At 46.0% G+C, this 12,905-nt stretch overlaps 1 protein-coding gene across 1 annotated transcript in view; it reads right to left on the bottom strand.

Annotated features, from left to right (window-relative positions):
- The window catches only part of ADCY5 (adenylate cyclase 5), a 202,530-nt gene that overhangs the window by 5,071 nt on the left and 184,554 nt on the right, over nucleotides 1-12,905 (bottom strand). Inside the window, exons 13-18 of the mRNA XM_063161762.1 lie at nucleotides 10,129-10,245; nucleotides 9,275-9,439; nucleotides 6,896-7,071; nucleotides 2,537-2,563; nucleotides 1,605-1,737; nucleotides 222-485 (exon numbers count right to left, since the gene is read on the bottom strand). Coding sequence (XP_063017832.1) covers nucleotides 222-485; nucleotides 1,605-1,737; nucleotides 2,537-2,563; nucleotides 6,896-7,071; nucleotides 9,275-9,439; nucleotides 10,129-10,245 — 882 coding nt within the window. The remainder of the gene's footprint in view (nucleotides 1-221; nucleotides 486-1,604; nucleotides 1,738-2,536; nucleotides 2,564-6,895; nucleotides 7,072-9,274; nucleotides 9,440-10,128; nucleotides 10,246-12,905) is intronic.

Here is a 12,905-nt window from a genome sequence, read left to right as displayed (position 1 = left end):
CAGAGCCAGGAAGACAGAGGAAGAAAAGGGATTAGATACTCAAAGGCATGACAAGGGAATAGAAGGGATTTCAGCGTGGAAAAAGATAAAACTGAAGACTCCTAGAGTAAGGAGAAATGAACCACGGATTCAATAAACCACCCTCCTCCAGGAGCCCAGCAGAGCCCAACTAAACTCATGCATTCAGCTCACTTTGCTCACCCAGATTTTCTGCGACTTACTTCATCAAAATCAGCAATGATCTCATTGAGCAGCCTCAGACACTCCACCCCTTCGTTGTTGGCTTCCAGCTCCACGTAGAACTCGGAGAAGTTGCTGATGGAGGCGAACATGACGGCCACGCACTCGCAGGACTGGTAGTAGAGCTCGTCGTTGCGCCGCTCCTGCGCCAGGAAATGCGCGGCCACGTCCTTGGGCAGGATGTTGTGCAGCAGGCGCCGGTTGTAGGCCTGCAGCTCCTCCATCTCCTCCTTCTCCTCCGTGGCCTAGGGTAGGGGGAGACACAGGGATGCACTTATGCCTTTGGGAGCTGCTCTGGGGAGGGGAAACAAGCTGAAAATTAACTTGCAGTGAGGGCAGAAATAGAATGGGGGAAACTGCAAAGGAGAGCAGAGCCAGAGAGATGCAGAAACTTGTGGTTTGCAGTGGAAAATGTTCCATCTCTTTGTGCACACGTGTATGGAAAAGCAGGCAGAGAATAATGCCAGAATCCAGCACTGCATTTCTGAGCCCTGAACTGGTTAACTACTCAGCTCACTCCTTCCATTGTTTCACCACTTATAAATGAGGATTACAATGTTTATCTGCTTCCCAAGGAGCTTTAATTAATTGTTGCTTCCTCAGTGCCTTGTACTCAAACCACAAAGACCTATAATTAGAATGATGTCCTGCTACCCAGAAGGTAGAAAATCTAAATAAAACCTGCAGTCCTGTGGCCCCTCAGCCATGAGTGCTGGCTGGCCAGAGCCCAGGCCTGTCCTGCTCGATTGGGAATCACATACGAGGCCCCAACATCACTCATGGGCACAAGCAGTGAAAACATTAACAGTGAACCAGGGACAGGAGCACAGTGTGGCATTATCCACAGTGTGTTGGATAGCCAGTACTGCTGCCTGGGGGCTAATGAAGGCTGGACATTGAGCCAGTTCCCACTGCTTAACAGGAAAGTGAATGAAAATGCAAATGTGAATCTTTCACACCCTTGAGCGCAGCAAACTAAAGCTCACTGAACTCTGGGAAACAATTCAGCAGTGAATATGAGCTTCCTATATTTATAAATTGTGTTACATTACATGTTCCTGCAGCAGTAACAGCTCAGTTGCCCAAATTCATTAATCTCAGTCTTCAGATCTATAACTCTTTACCATGGGGACCATCCAAAGTGCATTTACAAGGAAAAGAGGGGTTGAATAACTGGGATAAGACGCACAGAGTATGCAAAGTACCAAAGAAGAGCAGAGCATTATTAGTATGCCCAGTTATAAGCCAGATTCAGATAAAATTCAAATTTTATCACACTCCTCAACTCGACAGTGAAGAGCTCAGTCATTTTATATTAACACCAAAGACCACATGCGATCCTCCCACAGCCAACACCCACCAACCTGAAGTTTCCAGAGGAAATCAAGCCTTGCAGTGGATTCCACTTGCTGGGCATGCAAGTACAGTGCCAGGACAAAGACAGTGATGATGACAGGGGTCACAATCTTCAGCGCGACTCGTGTTGTCACCGGGGGGCTGCAGCCAAGCAGAGAGACAACTTCCCTGTTACTGGGGAACACGGCCCTGCCACACCCCACGCTGCCCACTTGGAGGCTAACCAGCCTCTCAGGCTTTGTTTCTCCTTTCCCCTCAAAGCCTGTGTTGGTAAAGGGACAAACCTTTACAAAAAGCTGGAGACTCTGGCTCACAGGTGCCAGTTTCTAAAGAAGGACTTGGAAATTAGAAAAGTAATCCAGCATCTTGGAAAGGGTTGTCATTGATGTAAAGGGCACTCTGCAGAGAGTGGCTATACATGCTAAGGGTGACAACATGAAATGCTGACAGCTCCTCAGACTGTGTTCATCCTGCCTTCTGCACTAGCTTCCCCAGGCTCCTGAGTAAGGAACTGCTCTAACTCTTGGCTTCTCTAATTAGTCACTTCTTAATGGGCCTTGTTGTGTAAGTGCTCTGTAAGCTGAAAAGAGCACTAAGGCACATTCACACCTCCTCTGACAAGCAGGCAAATAAAAACTGTTAAATATGAATTAGTGAGTTACACAGTATGAAAATATTTTGATAAAACCTTTAAATTGTATTACAAATAATCCCTGAGCTGACATAAGTCCCACAGGAAAGAAGATGCTCTGAGAGTAGCTATCCTTACAAAAGGGCAACCCTCAGTCCACTCAGGGCATCTGCACTGTGTTGTACCAGCTCACAGCAATGCACAAACACCAGACACTGCTGGTGAGTCAATGTGCTGCTACTGCACCTTGTGAACAGAAAATACCTACCAACAAAAACCTATAGAATATTTCATGCCAGAGTGACTCACCATGAGGATGTATCATTTGCAGACACGCTGAAAAAAAAAAGCACAAACACAAGGTCAGAGGAGGTTTGGCTCCCTGCAGCTCCTGCCCTTGTGCACATCATTGCACAGCACCTCTGCAGTGTGGCATCTCTAACGCTGTGTGGGGCTGCAGCTCTTTGGAAGCAGAAAACTACCAAAAGATGGGAGGGGGAGGAGAAAACAGACTTCTGAGCTACACTCAAAACTCCAGAGTGATAGTGTGACATGGTTAATGTGGGTAAAATATCAAAGAAGCATTAAGAGTGAGAGAATAATTTGGGATTTTAATGTCAGTGTGGGATGCTTGGCAAATGCCTGTGCATCGATCACTGCTTCATTAGGTCAGACTACAAAATTTGGCCTAAGGAAGAAAGCTTTGGGCTTTTTTATCTTGTGAGGGATAGCTCTTCTCCTTTTATTGTGGCATGGAGATGTGTTTAATTCCTTTAACTCTAATCCTGCTCCCTTCTTCTGCACGTTCCTCACTGCCAGCTTGTGCCCAGCTCTGGGAACCACACACAAGGGCACTGAAGAAAACCCTTTAGCACATTCCTATTACTACTGACAATTCTGCAGAGTACCCACGTGTATCAGAGCTGCTGTGGGAGATGGAAGGTGTGCTTTTTGACACTGAGAGCACAGAACAAGGGAGCTTTCTGGTAGGTAGCAGCTGTCTGAGCTCCTGATTGATTGATTGCTTAATGCTGCTGGCTTTGTTCTCGAGTGTGGGTGGAGTATTAGGTGGCTGAGAACCATGCACAAGCATCTTTTAAAACACTATTGAAATGCAAGGAAAGAGATCAGTGTTTAAATTACTGTAGTGTCATTGATGCAATTAGAACTTTGCAGGCTACCAATGTGATATTAGCCTGAGAATGTGACAGCTCTCTAGAGAGCTTCAGGCCACAGTTTTATGGGGTTGGAGGGAACCTTGCACACAATCAGACATCTAAATAATCAAAATAGGCAAGGGAACCTAACTGGGCATAACATCAAAAAATAAAAGCCTAGTGACTCTCTAACCTTGTTTGTTCCAAGACATTTTCTGCAATTCTGAGCATGGAATTTCTTCTGACATGGATTTTTGCAACCCACTGTTGTCTTGCACACAATCTATTGCATGGCTCTTGGCCAGCTCCAGCACTGAACATGAGTGCTTGGACACAGACATGGTTTGGAAAGCCTGGGGACTCCCCCATGGAAGGATCTAGCTGGAGACACTTCCCACATGGAGTATGATTCCCCTGCATCCCTAAATCATCTGGCCAAGGATGACTGGCTGTCCTTCCTCATCACTCTCCCTCATGATGGCAGCATGACCTGACCCTTAGTACTGAGGCTGCAGCTCTCTGTGGCTGCTACTCTTGCTCTAAAACCTTCATCAGAGACTCCCACATTGCAGAAGTGCAGCAAACCAGCATTTACAGTAACTCTGGATAAGTGAAGATGCCCAGTGCAGGCAGTAGGGTTTACATTGGTAGGTTGCTCCCCCATGGAACAGACATTTCCAGTAGCAGATGGTTCTTTAATTACTGGAAGGGAACACAGAGAGAAGCTTGCTAACTACACTCCTGCTCAAGTGAAGTGCACATTTTTAGCAGGAAAGGCAGTTCATTTTAGAGACAGCTCCCACAGGACCAGAGCATCTCACTTTTCCCAGCCACAGTTGCAAGGACAGACAGCTGGAACAGAAATGATGGCTTTGATGAACAAATCACAGGGCAAAGCTCTCTGGGCTTCCCTGTGCAGGAACTCAGTTTAGAGGACCACAATGGCCCATCACATCTTTAAAGCAATGCATTAGTTTTGTCCTCTGCAGAGGAAAAGGCAACACGATAGCCCTGTGCATGCAGCGACACTCCCTGTGTCACACACTGGTGTGGCTGCAGCCAAGCCTGGCAATTCCCAACGTGCTGTAATCAGCCTTTCAGCTGCCTGCATGCTGGGCTGGTTTGTACACACAAGTGTGAAGTGACATCTGCATCACTTCCAATTAGTCAGAGTACCACAGTGGCTGCAGAGCAGACACTAATTATGTAGCTACAATGGGCACCCAATTAAAGTAGTATGAGGTCATGGTGGCTTTTCTGTTTTTTTAGTATCAGCTGGACAATGAGATCCATCTCTGAACTCTGTGCTACATGCTGAGCTCCCATTTCACACAAGTAGCCTTCCAGACACTGGGGCAATAAATAGCCATCCATGGAGCTCTTTAGACAAAACAAATTGTCCTGGATTCCACTGGAATAGAGTTAAATTTCTTCCTAGCTGGGCAGTGCTGTGTTTTGGATTAAGTATGAGAATGATGTTGATAGCATGCTGATGTATTAGCTGTTGTTAAGTAGTGTTTATACTAAGTCAAGGACTTTTCAGCTCCTCAACAACCCCAGGGAGCAGGCTGGAGGGACACAGGATGCTGGGAGGGGACACATCCAGGACAGCTGACCCCAACTGGCCAGAAGGAATGTTCCATACCACATGGCATCATGCTCAGTATGGGAACTGGGGGGAAACCTGGCCTGGGGCTGCTGCTCAGGAACTGCCTGGGATTGGTTGGCAAGTGCGAGCAACTGGATTGCGCATCACTTGTTTTGTCTAAGTCTAATTAAATTATTATTATTATTATTATTATTATTATTATTATTATTATTATTATTATTATTATTATTATTATTATTACTACTACTACTACTACTACTATTATAAGTTTCTCTCTTTTCTGTCCCTTTAAACCGGCTTTATCTCAACCTGTGATTTTTCTCACTTTTCCCCTTCCAATTCTCCCCATCCCAGCACAGGGCAGTGAGGGAGTGGCTGTGTGGGGCTGAGCTGCAGCTGGGGCTGAACAAATCCCTTTTAGTGAGAGATAATACAGCATCACAGAAAGCTATTTCTGGGAAAACATGCTAACCTTCTCCACTTTATTACTGACTTTATTACTGACATTCTGATTGTGAAGTGATGTAAATTACACTTCCAAGTGCTGTAATTTCGCTTAGTGCTTGAATTACAAGAATGAAATTATATTTGAGATATAAAATGCTTTTATTTCACTAATTGTGTTAGAAAATGCTAAATAGCTTCTGCTGATGGAACACCTAATATCTGAAAAAAAGGGAAGAAAACCTCATTCTCCCTATACCTCCCCACAGAAAGCTCCATGGGGCTTCCTACCTAATTTCACTCCATTGAGTTAACAAAATATTTTAAGTGATTACTGCCAATGGCAGCAAAAGCTACACTTCCATTAACTGGCAATGGCAGCAAAAGCTGAATATCCATTAATTATTGCTGGGCACATGGGAGTGCTGAAATCATGGAACAGTCATGTGAAGGAGAGGAGTAACCAGATGCATTGGGCTTGAAGGGCTGATGGTTAATGATGGTTTGAAGGGCTGATGGTTAATGGCCATCCTGAAATCTGAGCAGCTACAGAAGGCATTTCACAACACACTGGGAAGGGCCATGGGAATCTTCTCAGCCTCCTTCCAAGGCAGGAACAACCACAGCTATCAGCCTTGACAAAAAGTTCACCTAAACTGGCATTATTTGATTCACTCACATTTAAGTACAATTGTTGCCTACAAGGGGAAATTATCAAAACAAGGAGTTAACACAACAGAACAATTCCCAACAAGAAACAAAACTCGTGGAGGAGGACAGGCTTGTGGATGTGCCAAACTTCCCTCCCTGGTGTGGGGAGCCCCAGGAGATGGGGAACCACCACAGCAGTGGAAGGAGCAGCCACCAGGATTAATGTGTGACCTGATGACAAGCAGCTTTTGTAAGCAAAAGGGCACCTGCCCATTCCCACTGAGCCCAGCCCCTCCTGCTGGGAATTGTGCTGAGCTCAGCTGTGATCCTGGCTTTTCAAACAAGGACATTTGTCCTGGAAGCAACTGGAAGCAGATCACTGGCCAAACATCAAGCACCACCACCCCAAGCTGGGTTTGATGTATTGTGGTGGCTCACATCACATCCCGAGCGAGCTCAAGTTTGTTGGAGGATTTTTTTTTCTTATTTGAGAAATGACATTTCTATATTGGGAGTGTAATACCAGCATAAAGAATGACTAACTCCACTCCCCATTTCTGGAAAAAAGGAAATACAGATCCACTCTGATTCCAGTTATATTCTGTTATTAATAGATAGTTCATTAGTCAAGTCCCACATTAAAAAGGTCTTAAAGGGAACTGTATTCTCCTACTCTTCAGAGGCAGAGCACAGCATGCACGTCCCTGGCTTGCACCACAGCCTTGGCACTCCCATCCACCTAATGCCACACTGGAATCACTGTGTGAAAGAAATTAGGCAAAGATTTCAGAAGTGAAAGGCACTTACTAGGTGTTGGCTGTAACCAGGAGATCTGCATTGTCAAAAAGGTTGACCCCTGGCACTTCCACAATGAGAACATATATAAATTCAATTATTAACATAAGGATCAATTTTCCAATACAGCTGATCTGAAGGAACACAGAGCAGGCCAGGAGACTCAATAAGACACTGTAGGTAAAGTACTGTATAAAGACAAAAATGGGGAAAAAAACCAAAAGAGAGATGAATGTCAGCTGGATAAATCAAAACTGAAAACAAAGGAAACTAAACACAGGGATAGAAAGGGATTGGTAGTTATGTAGTTGAGTTGACCAAACATATAAACCTGGGGCTGCCTGTGGAATTCTCCCACATTACAGAAGCTTAAACTGAATGGATGAACAGGAAAACTGTGGCTTTCTTCTCCAGGCATTACATGCTTCACTCTCAAGGGGCACAGGCCTCACCCAAGCTGGACACCCAAGGCTGTGATGCAGCTTTTCCCTGGACACAGCTACTACCAGTTCTGCTGGATTAAGTCATGCTTTAAAGTCACATTCTAGGCTTAAATATCTGTACCACCCATAGGACCAAAGGTATTGGCAATTCACCCCCCTGGGCAGATGCCCACCTGAGGCCAATGGGGAAGCACTGTCCCCTCCAGTGTCACACACTGGCTCCATCAGCAAGGTACAGGCTGGACAAATGTCCCCATGCCCACCCCATGATAATTTGTCCAGCCAGCAGCTGCAGAGGTGCAGATGTGCAGCACCTCTGGCACAGCTGGGTGGTGCAGCAGCAGCTCCTGCCAGGCTGGGAGCTGAGTGTTCAGCATGCCAGTGCTTCCCAGTGTGACTGTGGGTGCCATTTATGGCTCCTGGGAAAGACAGCAGGGATGCAAAATGAAGAGAGGCATGTTATCCAGCTCACCACCTTCCTGCTATCAAATCTGTGAAGATTCAAGCTTCCACTCTGTCTGGACAGGCCTATTTCTGGCAAAAAACCCATATCATGTGCCTGAGGCAATCCATCCTTTCAGTTAAAAGCAAGCTCTAGTTGAAGCAGAAATATGCTTATGTTCTGAGCTCATTTATTAATAGTCTGATATATTAAATTAGAGAAAATAACTTGTACAGCTCGTTCCTGGCTCCTCACTCTTGACTGAGGGTAGGATTCCACTGTCTCCTGTGTGGACACTGGGAGCAACAGGCAACCCCTGTAGCAGATCCAAGATGTGCAGAGTGCAGCTGAGGGACTCCTCACTTCTTAGCCCACTGAACAGAAGGACCTGGCTAAAGGCTGCCAGAGCAACCTCAGTGTGCAAAATGGTAATTCCTCATTGCTTAAAGTTCCTCTCTGTCCTGGGCCAGCACTCTGTACAAATTCATGGTGGGCACAGACTGTTCCTAGATCTGCACTGTGCCAGATTCTGCTCCTGGGTCTTTCTGCAGAAAGCCTCTGCACACTAAAGCCTCTGCAAGGTTGAAAGTTGCAGTAATGGTGGTCTCAGAAACCTCACTGAATCACACAAGGACCATATTCCTGTTAAGTTAAAAGGAAATATGTTCAGTGGGACACCAGGACTTTCAGTAGCACCTTGGACATCTGGATGGTAACAGATCCACCATAAATCTGTCAGGTCCCCATGAACCCAGATGACCTTGACATAAGTTCTACCTCCATCCTAGACAGAGCTGTTTTTCCTTTCAAATTTCCAGTAAAAAACACATGTAACAACCATGACCTAAAGCTCTGAGAAAGGTCTTGAATAGCTATGCAAAAAGATAATTTTTTTTTCTTTGTAAAGTATTCTATCAATGTGAAAAACATATTTGGGCTGGTTTGGGTTGTGGGTTGTATTGGGTTTTTTTCCCCATTAGAAGCATTTTAACTTTTTCTAAATGAGATGTCCTGAAGACACAGGAATTGCATTGGAAATTGAAGCAGACCACTGTCTGATCTGTCTGAGGCCAAACCTACCATACCTTGGGAAAGAATATATAAGCCAAGTTTTTCATCAGGATATAAAACAATGGAGGGAAGCATCAAATCTATGACTAGACACTGATGTTCAGAGAACTGGTTTTTAAAATTGAGCACCCACAAACTCCTTTGAAATGACTTTCAGTTCTGCATGCCATTAAGGACCTCTTGGAGAGGGACATTTCCCCTGCTACAGACAGGACCCAACTATTTTAAAAGCCTGCTAATTATTCAGCCCTGAAGGAACTTAAACATGAATGTGGATTCATGATAATAACTTCAGACACTTAAGTCTGCCTGTGTCAGTTCTGTAATGTCAGTCAAGAACAACCTTGTTTTCCTCAGAATCACTGAGATTTACCACAAAGGTTTGATAGCCTTTTTCCAGACAGACCTCTGAAACCCATTTTTTCCAAGCAATACCTCTGGAAAGTTGCAGCTGGGCAAAGGGCTGTCACAGAACCCCTGCCAGGTGCCCAGGCTGTAGTTGGAAGTCAGGTTGCTGATAAGGCAAATGTCCACCCGGTCTGGAGTGATGTTGTATTCAGCAGCCATGCAGCTGGCAAGATCCACAGTGCTGCACATGAACTGCAAAACAAAGTTGGCATTAAGCTCCACACCACAGACAAAGAGAAGAAAATAAAATAGTTTATATCAGTTTAAAAGCCCCTTGGAAATGGCTGTAGCAAAATACTCAAGATGAAATCATCAGCTTAGGTTTTATTGCATGTGCAGTAGCTATGCTTTTTCTTCCCCAAAATATGAATTAACAAAATCCATGCCCCAGAGAACAGCCACCTCAGTCCCAAAAGTGCACCTCAAAGCAGAGTCACCACCGTGCCCATGAGCTGATCCCTGCCCTTGGAGCAGGAGGCAGCCCCGTGCAGGGCTGGCACCAAGCCCAAGGAACACTTATGTCCCACTCAGTATGGTGGGAGTTATTACAGTGTGTGTTATTTAACACTTCAGCCTCGTGCCAGCCCTTCCTGCAGGGATCTGCATCAGGTGGGCTCCTGTACTTGGAGCAGAAGCATTTAAAAAATCACAAAAGGACCTGGGCACAAATCAGTGCCAGGCATATAATGGGCTTTGGGGATGGAGCTGTTGGCCTCCCATTTCTTTTCTGTGCCCAAAAAGCAAAGGGCACCAACCTCAGATGTTGTCAGTCCTAGGCAGGGTCATGTTAAATTCAGTGGTTTTAAGTGTCACAATGCTGCAGAGCATCAATAAGAGAACAATGCAGAACTGGATGGATCAAAAGGAAATAATGGACATACCATGTTGACAAAGGCAGACAGAAAAACCAGGATAATGGCAAAGACTCCAACTAAGGTACTATTGGTCCTAGACTGTACAATCTTCTTAGAAAGAGTCTGGAGAGGAACTGGGAAAAGCTGCAAGAGAGAAAAAAAATCAAATAGACACATCAAATCCTCGCTTGTTTTACAGATTACAACCTGCATTTGAGCTGCCTGCATCCTTCAGCATGGGTCTGTGTGGATGGAGGATGTGATGGGGGATGGCAGCTCTGGGACAAGGGCAGGCAGAGACGTGTCTGCCTCGTGGCAGCAGGCCCAGCTGGCTCTCCAAATCTACTTAGCCTTCCTAATGGGAGTGATGGCTCCTGAGCCCAGATAGCATGGCTTGCAGGGCTGTGCTCATCCTGTCGTGAGAAGCAAACCACAAGCCATCTGTAACTGAAATAGCCAGGAGCTTGAGCCTGGAAATTACTGGAGCAAAAATTTACAAACGCAGAAATGAGAGTGCATGTCATGTCCCTTTGATCACCAAGGCGTGTCGTGGGGCTCTCTGGTGCCATTTCAGACACTGACTGAAACCAGCCCAGGCCAGCCCTGTGATGTGTCAGGCCCTCTGCAGAGATCAGCTGGTGCAGGCTGGGCTGTGGCACTCTGCTCCACACTCACAGTGACAAAAATCCCCCTGGCTGAGGGCAGTCAGGGAGGCCAGCTGGCCCAGGGACTCCTGCTGATGGCTACTGACTGCAGCATCCGCTGCAGATGGAAAGCAGAGCTGACCCTGCCCTTCCCAGCCTGGCCACCCCTGGCATGGCCTGAGGCCTCCCTGCACTGCTCTGGCTGCAAGTGTCCAGGACACAGCCAAGGCACCCCTGTCCCTTCACGTGGCACCGCTGTATGTCACAGACATCTTCTATGAAAAATCTTTTCTTTAAGATTTTTCCTCCTGAGAAGCTGAAAGGCCTCAGGAACAAAATGTAAACAATGATTATCTGCTGCTGTGGAATGCCACAGGTAGATCTGTAATTAGTGTCATGTAGTTGTTTCTAATTAATGGCCAATCACAGTGAGCTGGCTTGGACTCTCTGTCTGAGCCACAAGCCTTTGTTATCATTCCTTCTTATTCTATTCTTAGCTGGCCTTCTGATGAAATCCTTTCTTCTGTTCTTTTAGTATAGTTTTAATATAATATATATAATAAAATAATAAATCAAACCTTCTGAAACATGGAGTCAAATCCTCATCTCTTCCCTTATCCTCGGACCCCTGTGAGCACAGCCACAGCTGTGCCAGTGGGAGCTCAGGGCTGGAGCAGGAATGCCAGGAAAACCTTGTGCTCCAGTGGGAGATTGTCCTCCCACAGTGCCCTGCCCCTCCACACCACCCCAGCAGGGCAGAGGGGCCCTGCCCAGCACCACCAGAGCCTTTTCCAGAGCCCAGCTCTCCCCTCCCTTACTCACTGCACCACTAACCAAGCCACTAGAGGGTATTTTTAGAGACACAAAGAAACAGCAGCACAGCGCCATGGCACTGCAATTTAACTATGACTAATGTTTCTATTAAAAGTCTTGCTTTTCCCTTTTATCCTTCACTCTTACATCTTTGGGTATGCAACATTTTGTCAGCGCTGTGCTTCCCACACAGCAGCCCTGCAGTGTAATTACCGAGTGCTGCAGCTGATTAGCTGGAGACTCTTCACAGAGGCAGGGAGAGGCCGTGGCAAGAGTTTTGAAAGAGTTGATTTCACCTGCTACCAGCACATGCTCCAGGTGAAAGGAGAGAACAAGGCTCTGTGGGGGACTGGAGAAAAGGGGAAAGGGGGGTTGTAACTTATTTGCACTGAATGAGGATTGATTGAAACGCACTGGAAGCTTATGCAATCCTTCAGGCTCGGTGGCAGCCACTATAAAACAAAGGAAAACACCTTTTTCTCACAAATAAACCCTGGTGACATAGAAATCCTTAGCTTTGTTGATAAGCCATGAACCAAATATCCCTTTGCCCTACCATGTCCAGCTGCTTCCACACAGATATCATCTAGCAGATCCCTACTAGAACTGGGTTATGGAAAATCCAATGGGGCTTTCCTCTGCTCTAGCCCCTTCAGGATTTGGAAGGAGGAGGATCTGTACTGCATTTAGACAGTTTTCTCACTAGATTAGAGCAGGACAGGTTTTCCTGCCATCTCTTTGTTTAGGCCTCAAGGCCAAGCTCCACAAAGGTATTCAGGGATCTAACTTCCATCTGCAATCTCTGGGAAATCAGGCACCTAAATAAAACTTTGGAGTTTTTTGTTGTGGATCTTGGCTCAAGCCCCTGCTGCCAACAATCCCAAAAAAGCCTGACTTTGAACCAAGCCTGAGATATCAAGCAAAGCGATCAGTGGAAGACACTTGAATTCTAATGAAAACATGTTTTCTTTGTATTAATCTTGGTTCTCATTACTTTGCAAACTAGGAAAAATTTTAGGTCAGTAAACAAGTACAGCTGGGAAAAGTCCTGAAGAAGAAAGAAATGCCAAAGCCCATAGGAGGTCAGGGCTACAGTTGAGAGTGCAACAGCACAGTCATGCCATGCCTCTGGGGAACCTCAGCCTCATGAACACTCGTGGGGGCCCTGTCACATAAATCACGCTCTCCCTGTTTCACGGAGGCAGCTGGACACCAGGAACACCTGCAGCTTGAAGGATTTCTATGACAGACATGGGGAGCCTATCTCAGGTCTGACAATTCAGCTCCATTCATGCAGTGCTTCTCCCATAAAAACATCCACAAGTCAGGGGTATAGCACAAAAGTAG

Source organism: Melospiza melodia, chromosome 8 (genome assembly GCF_035770615.1).
Source record: "Melospiza melodia melodia isolate bMelMel2 chromosome 8, bMelMel2.pri, whole genome shotgun sequence".
Lineage (NCBI taxonomy): Eukaryota > Metazoa > Chordata > Aves > Passeriformes > Passerellidae > Melospiza > Melospiza melodia.
The sequence above is the reverse complement of the archived record's forward strand: the minus strand, read 5'-3'. Positions and strand labels throughout refer to the sequence as shown.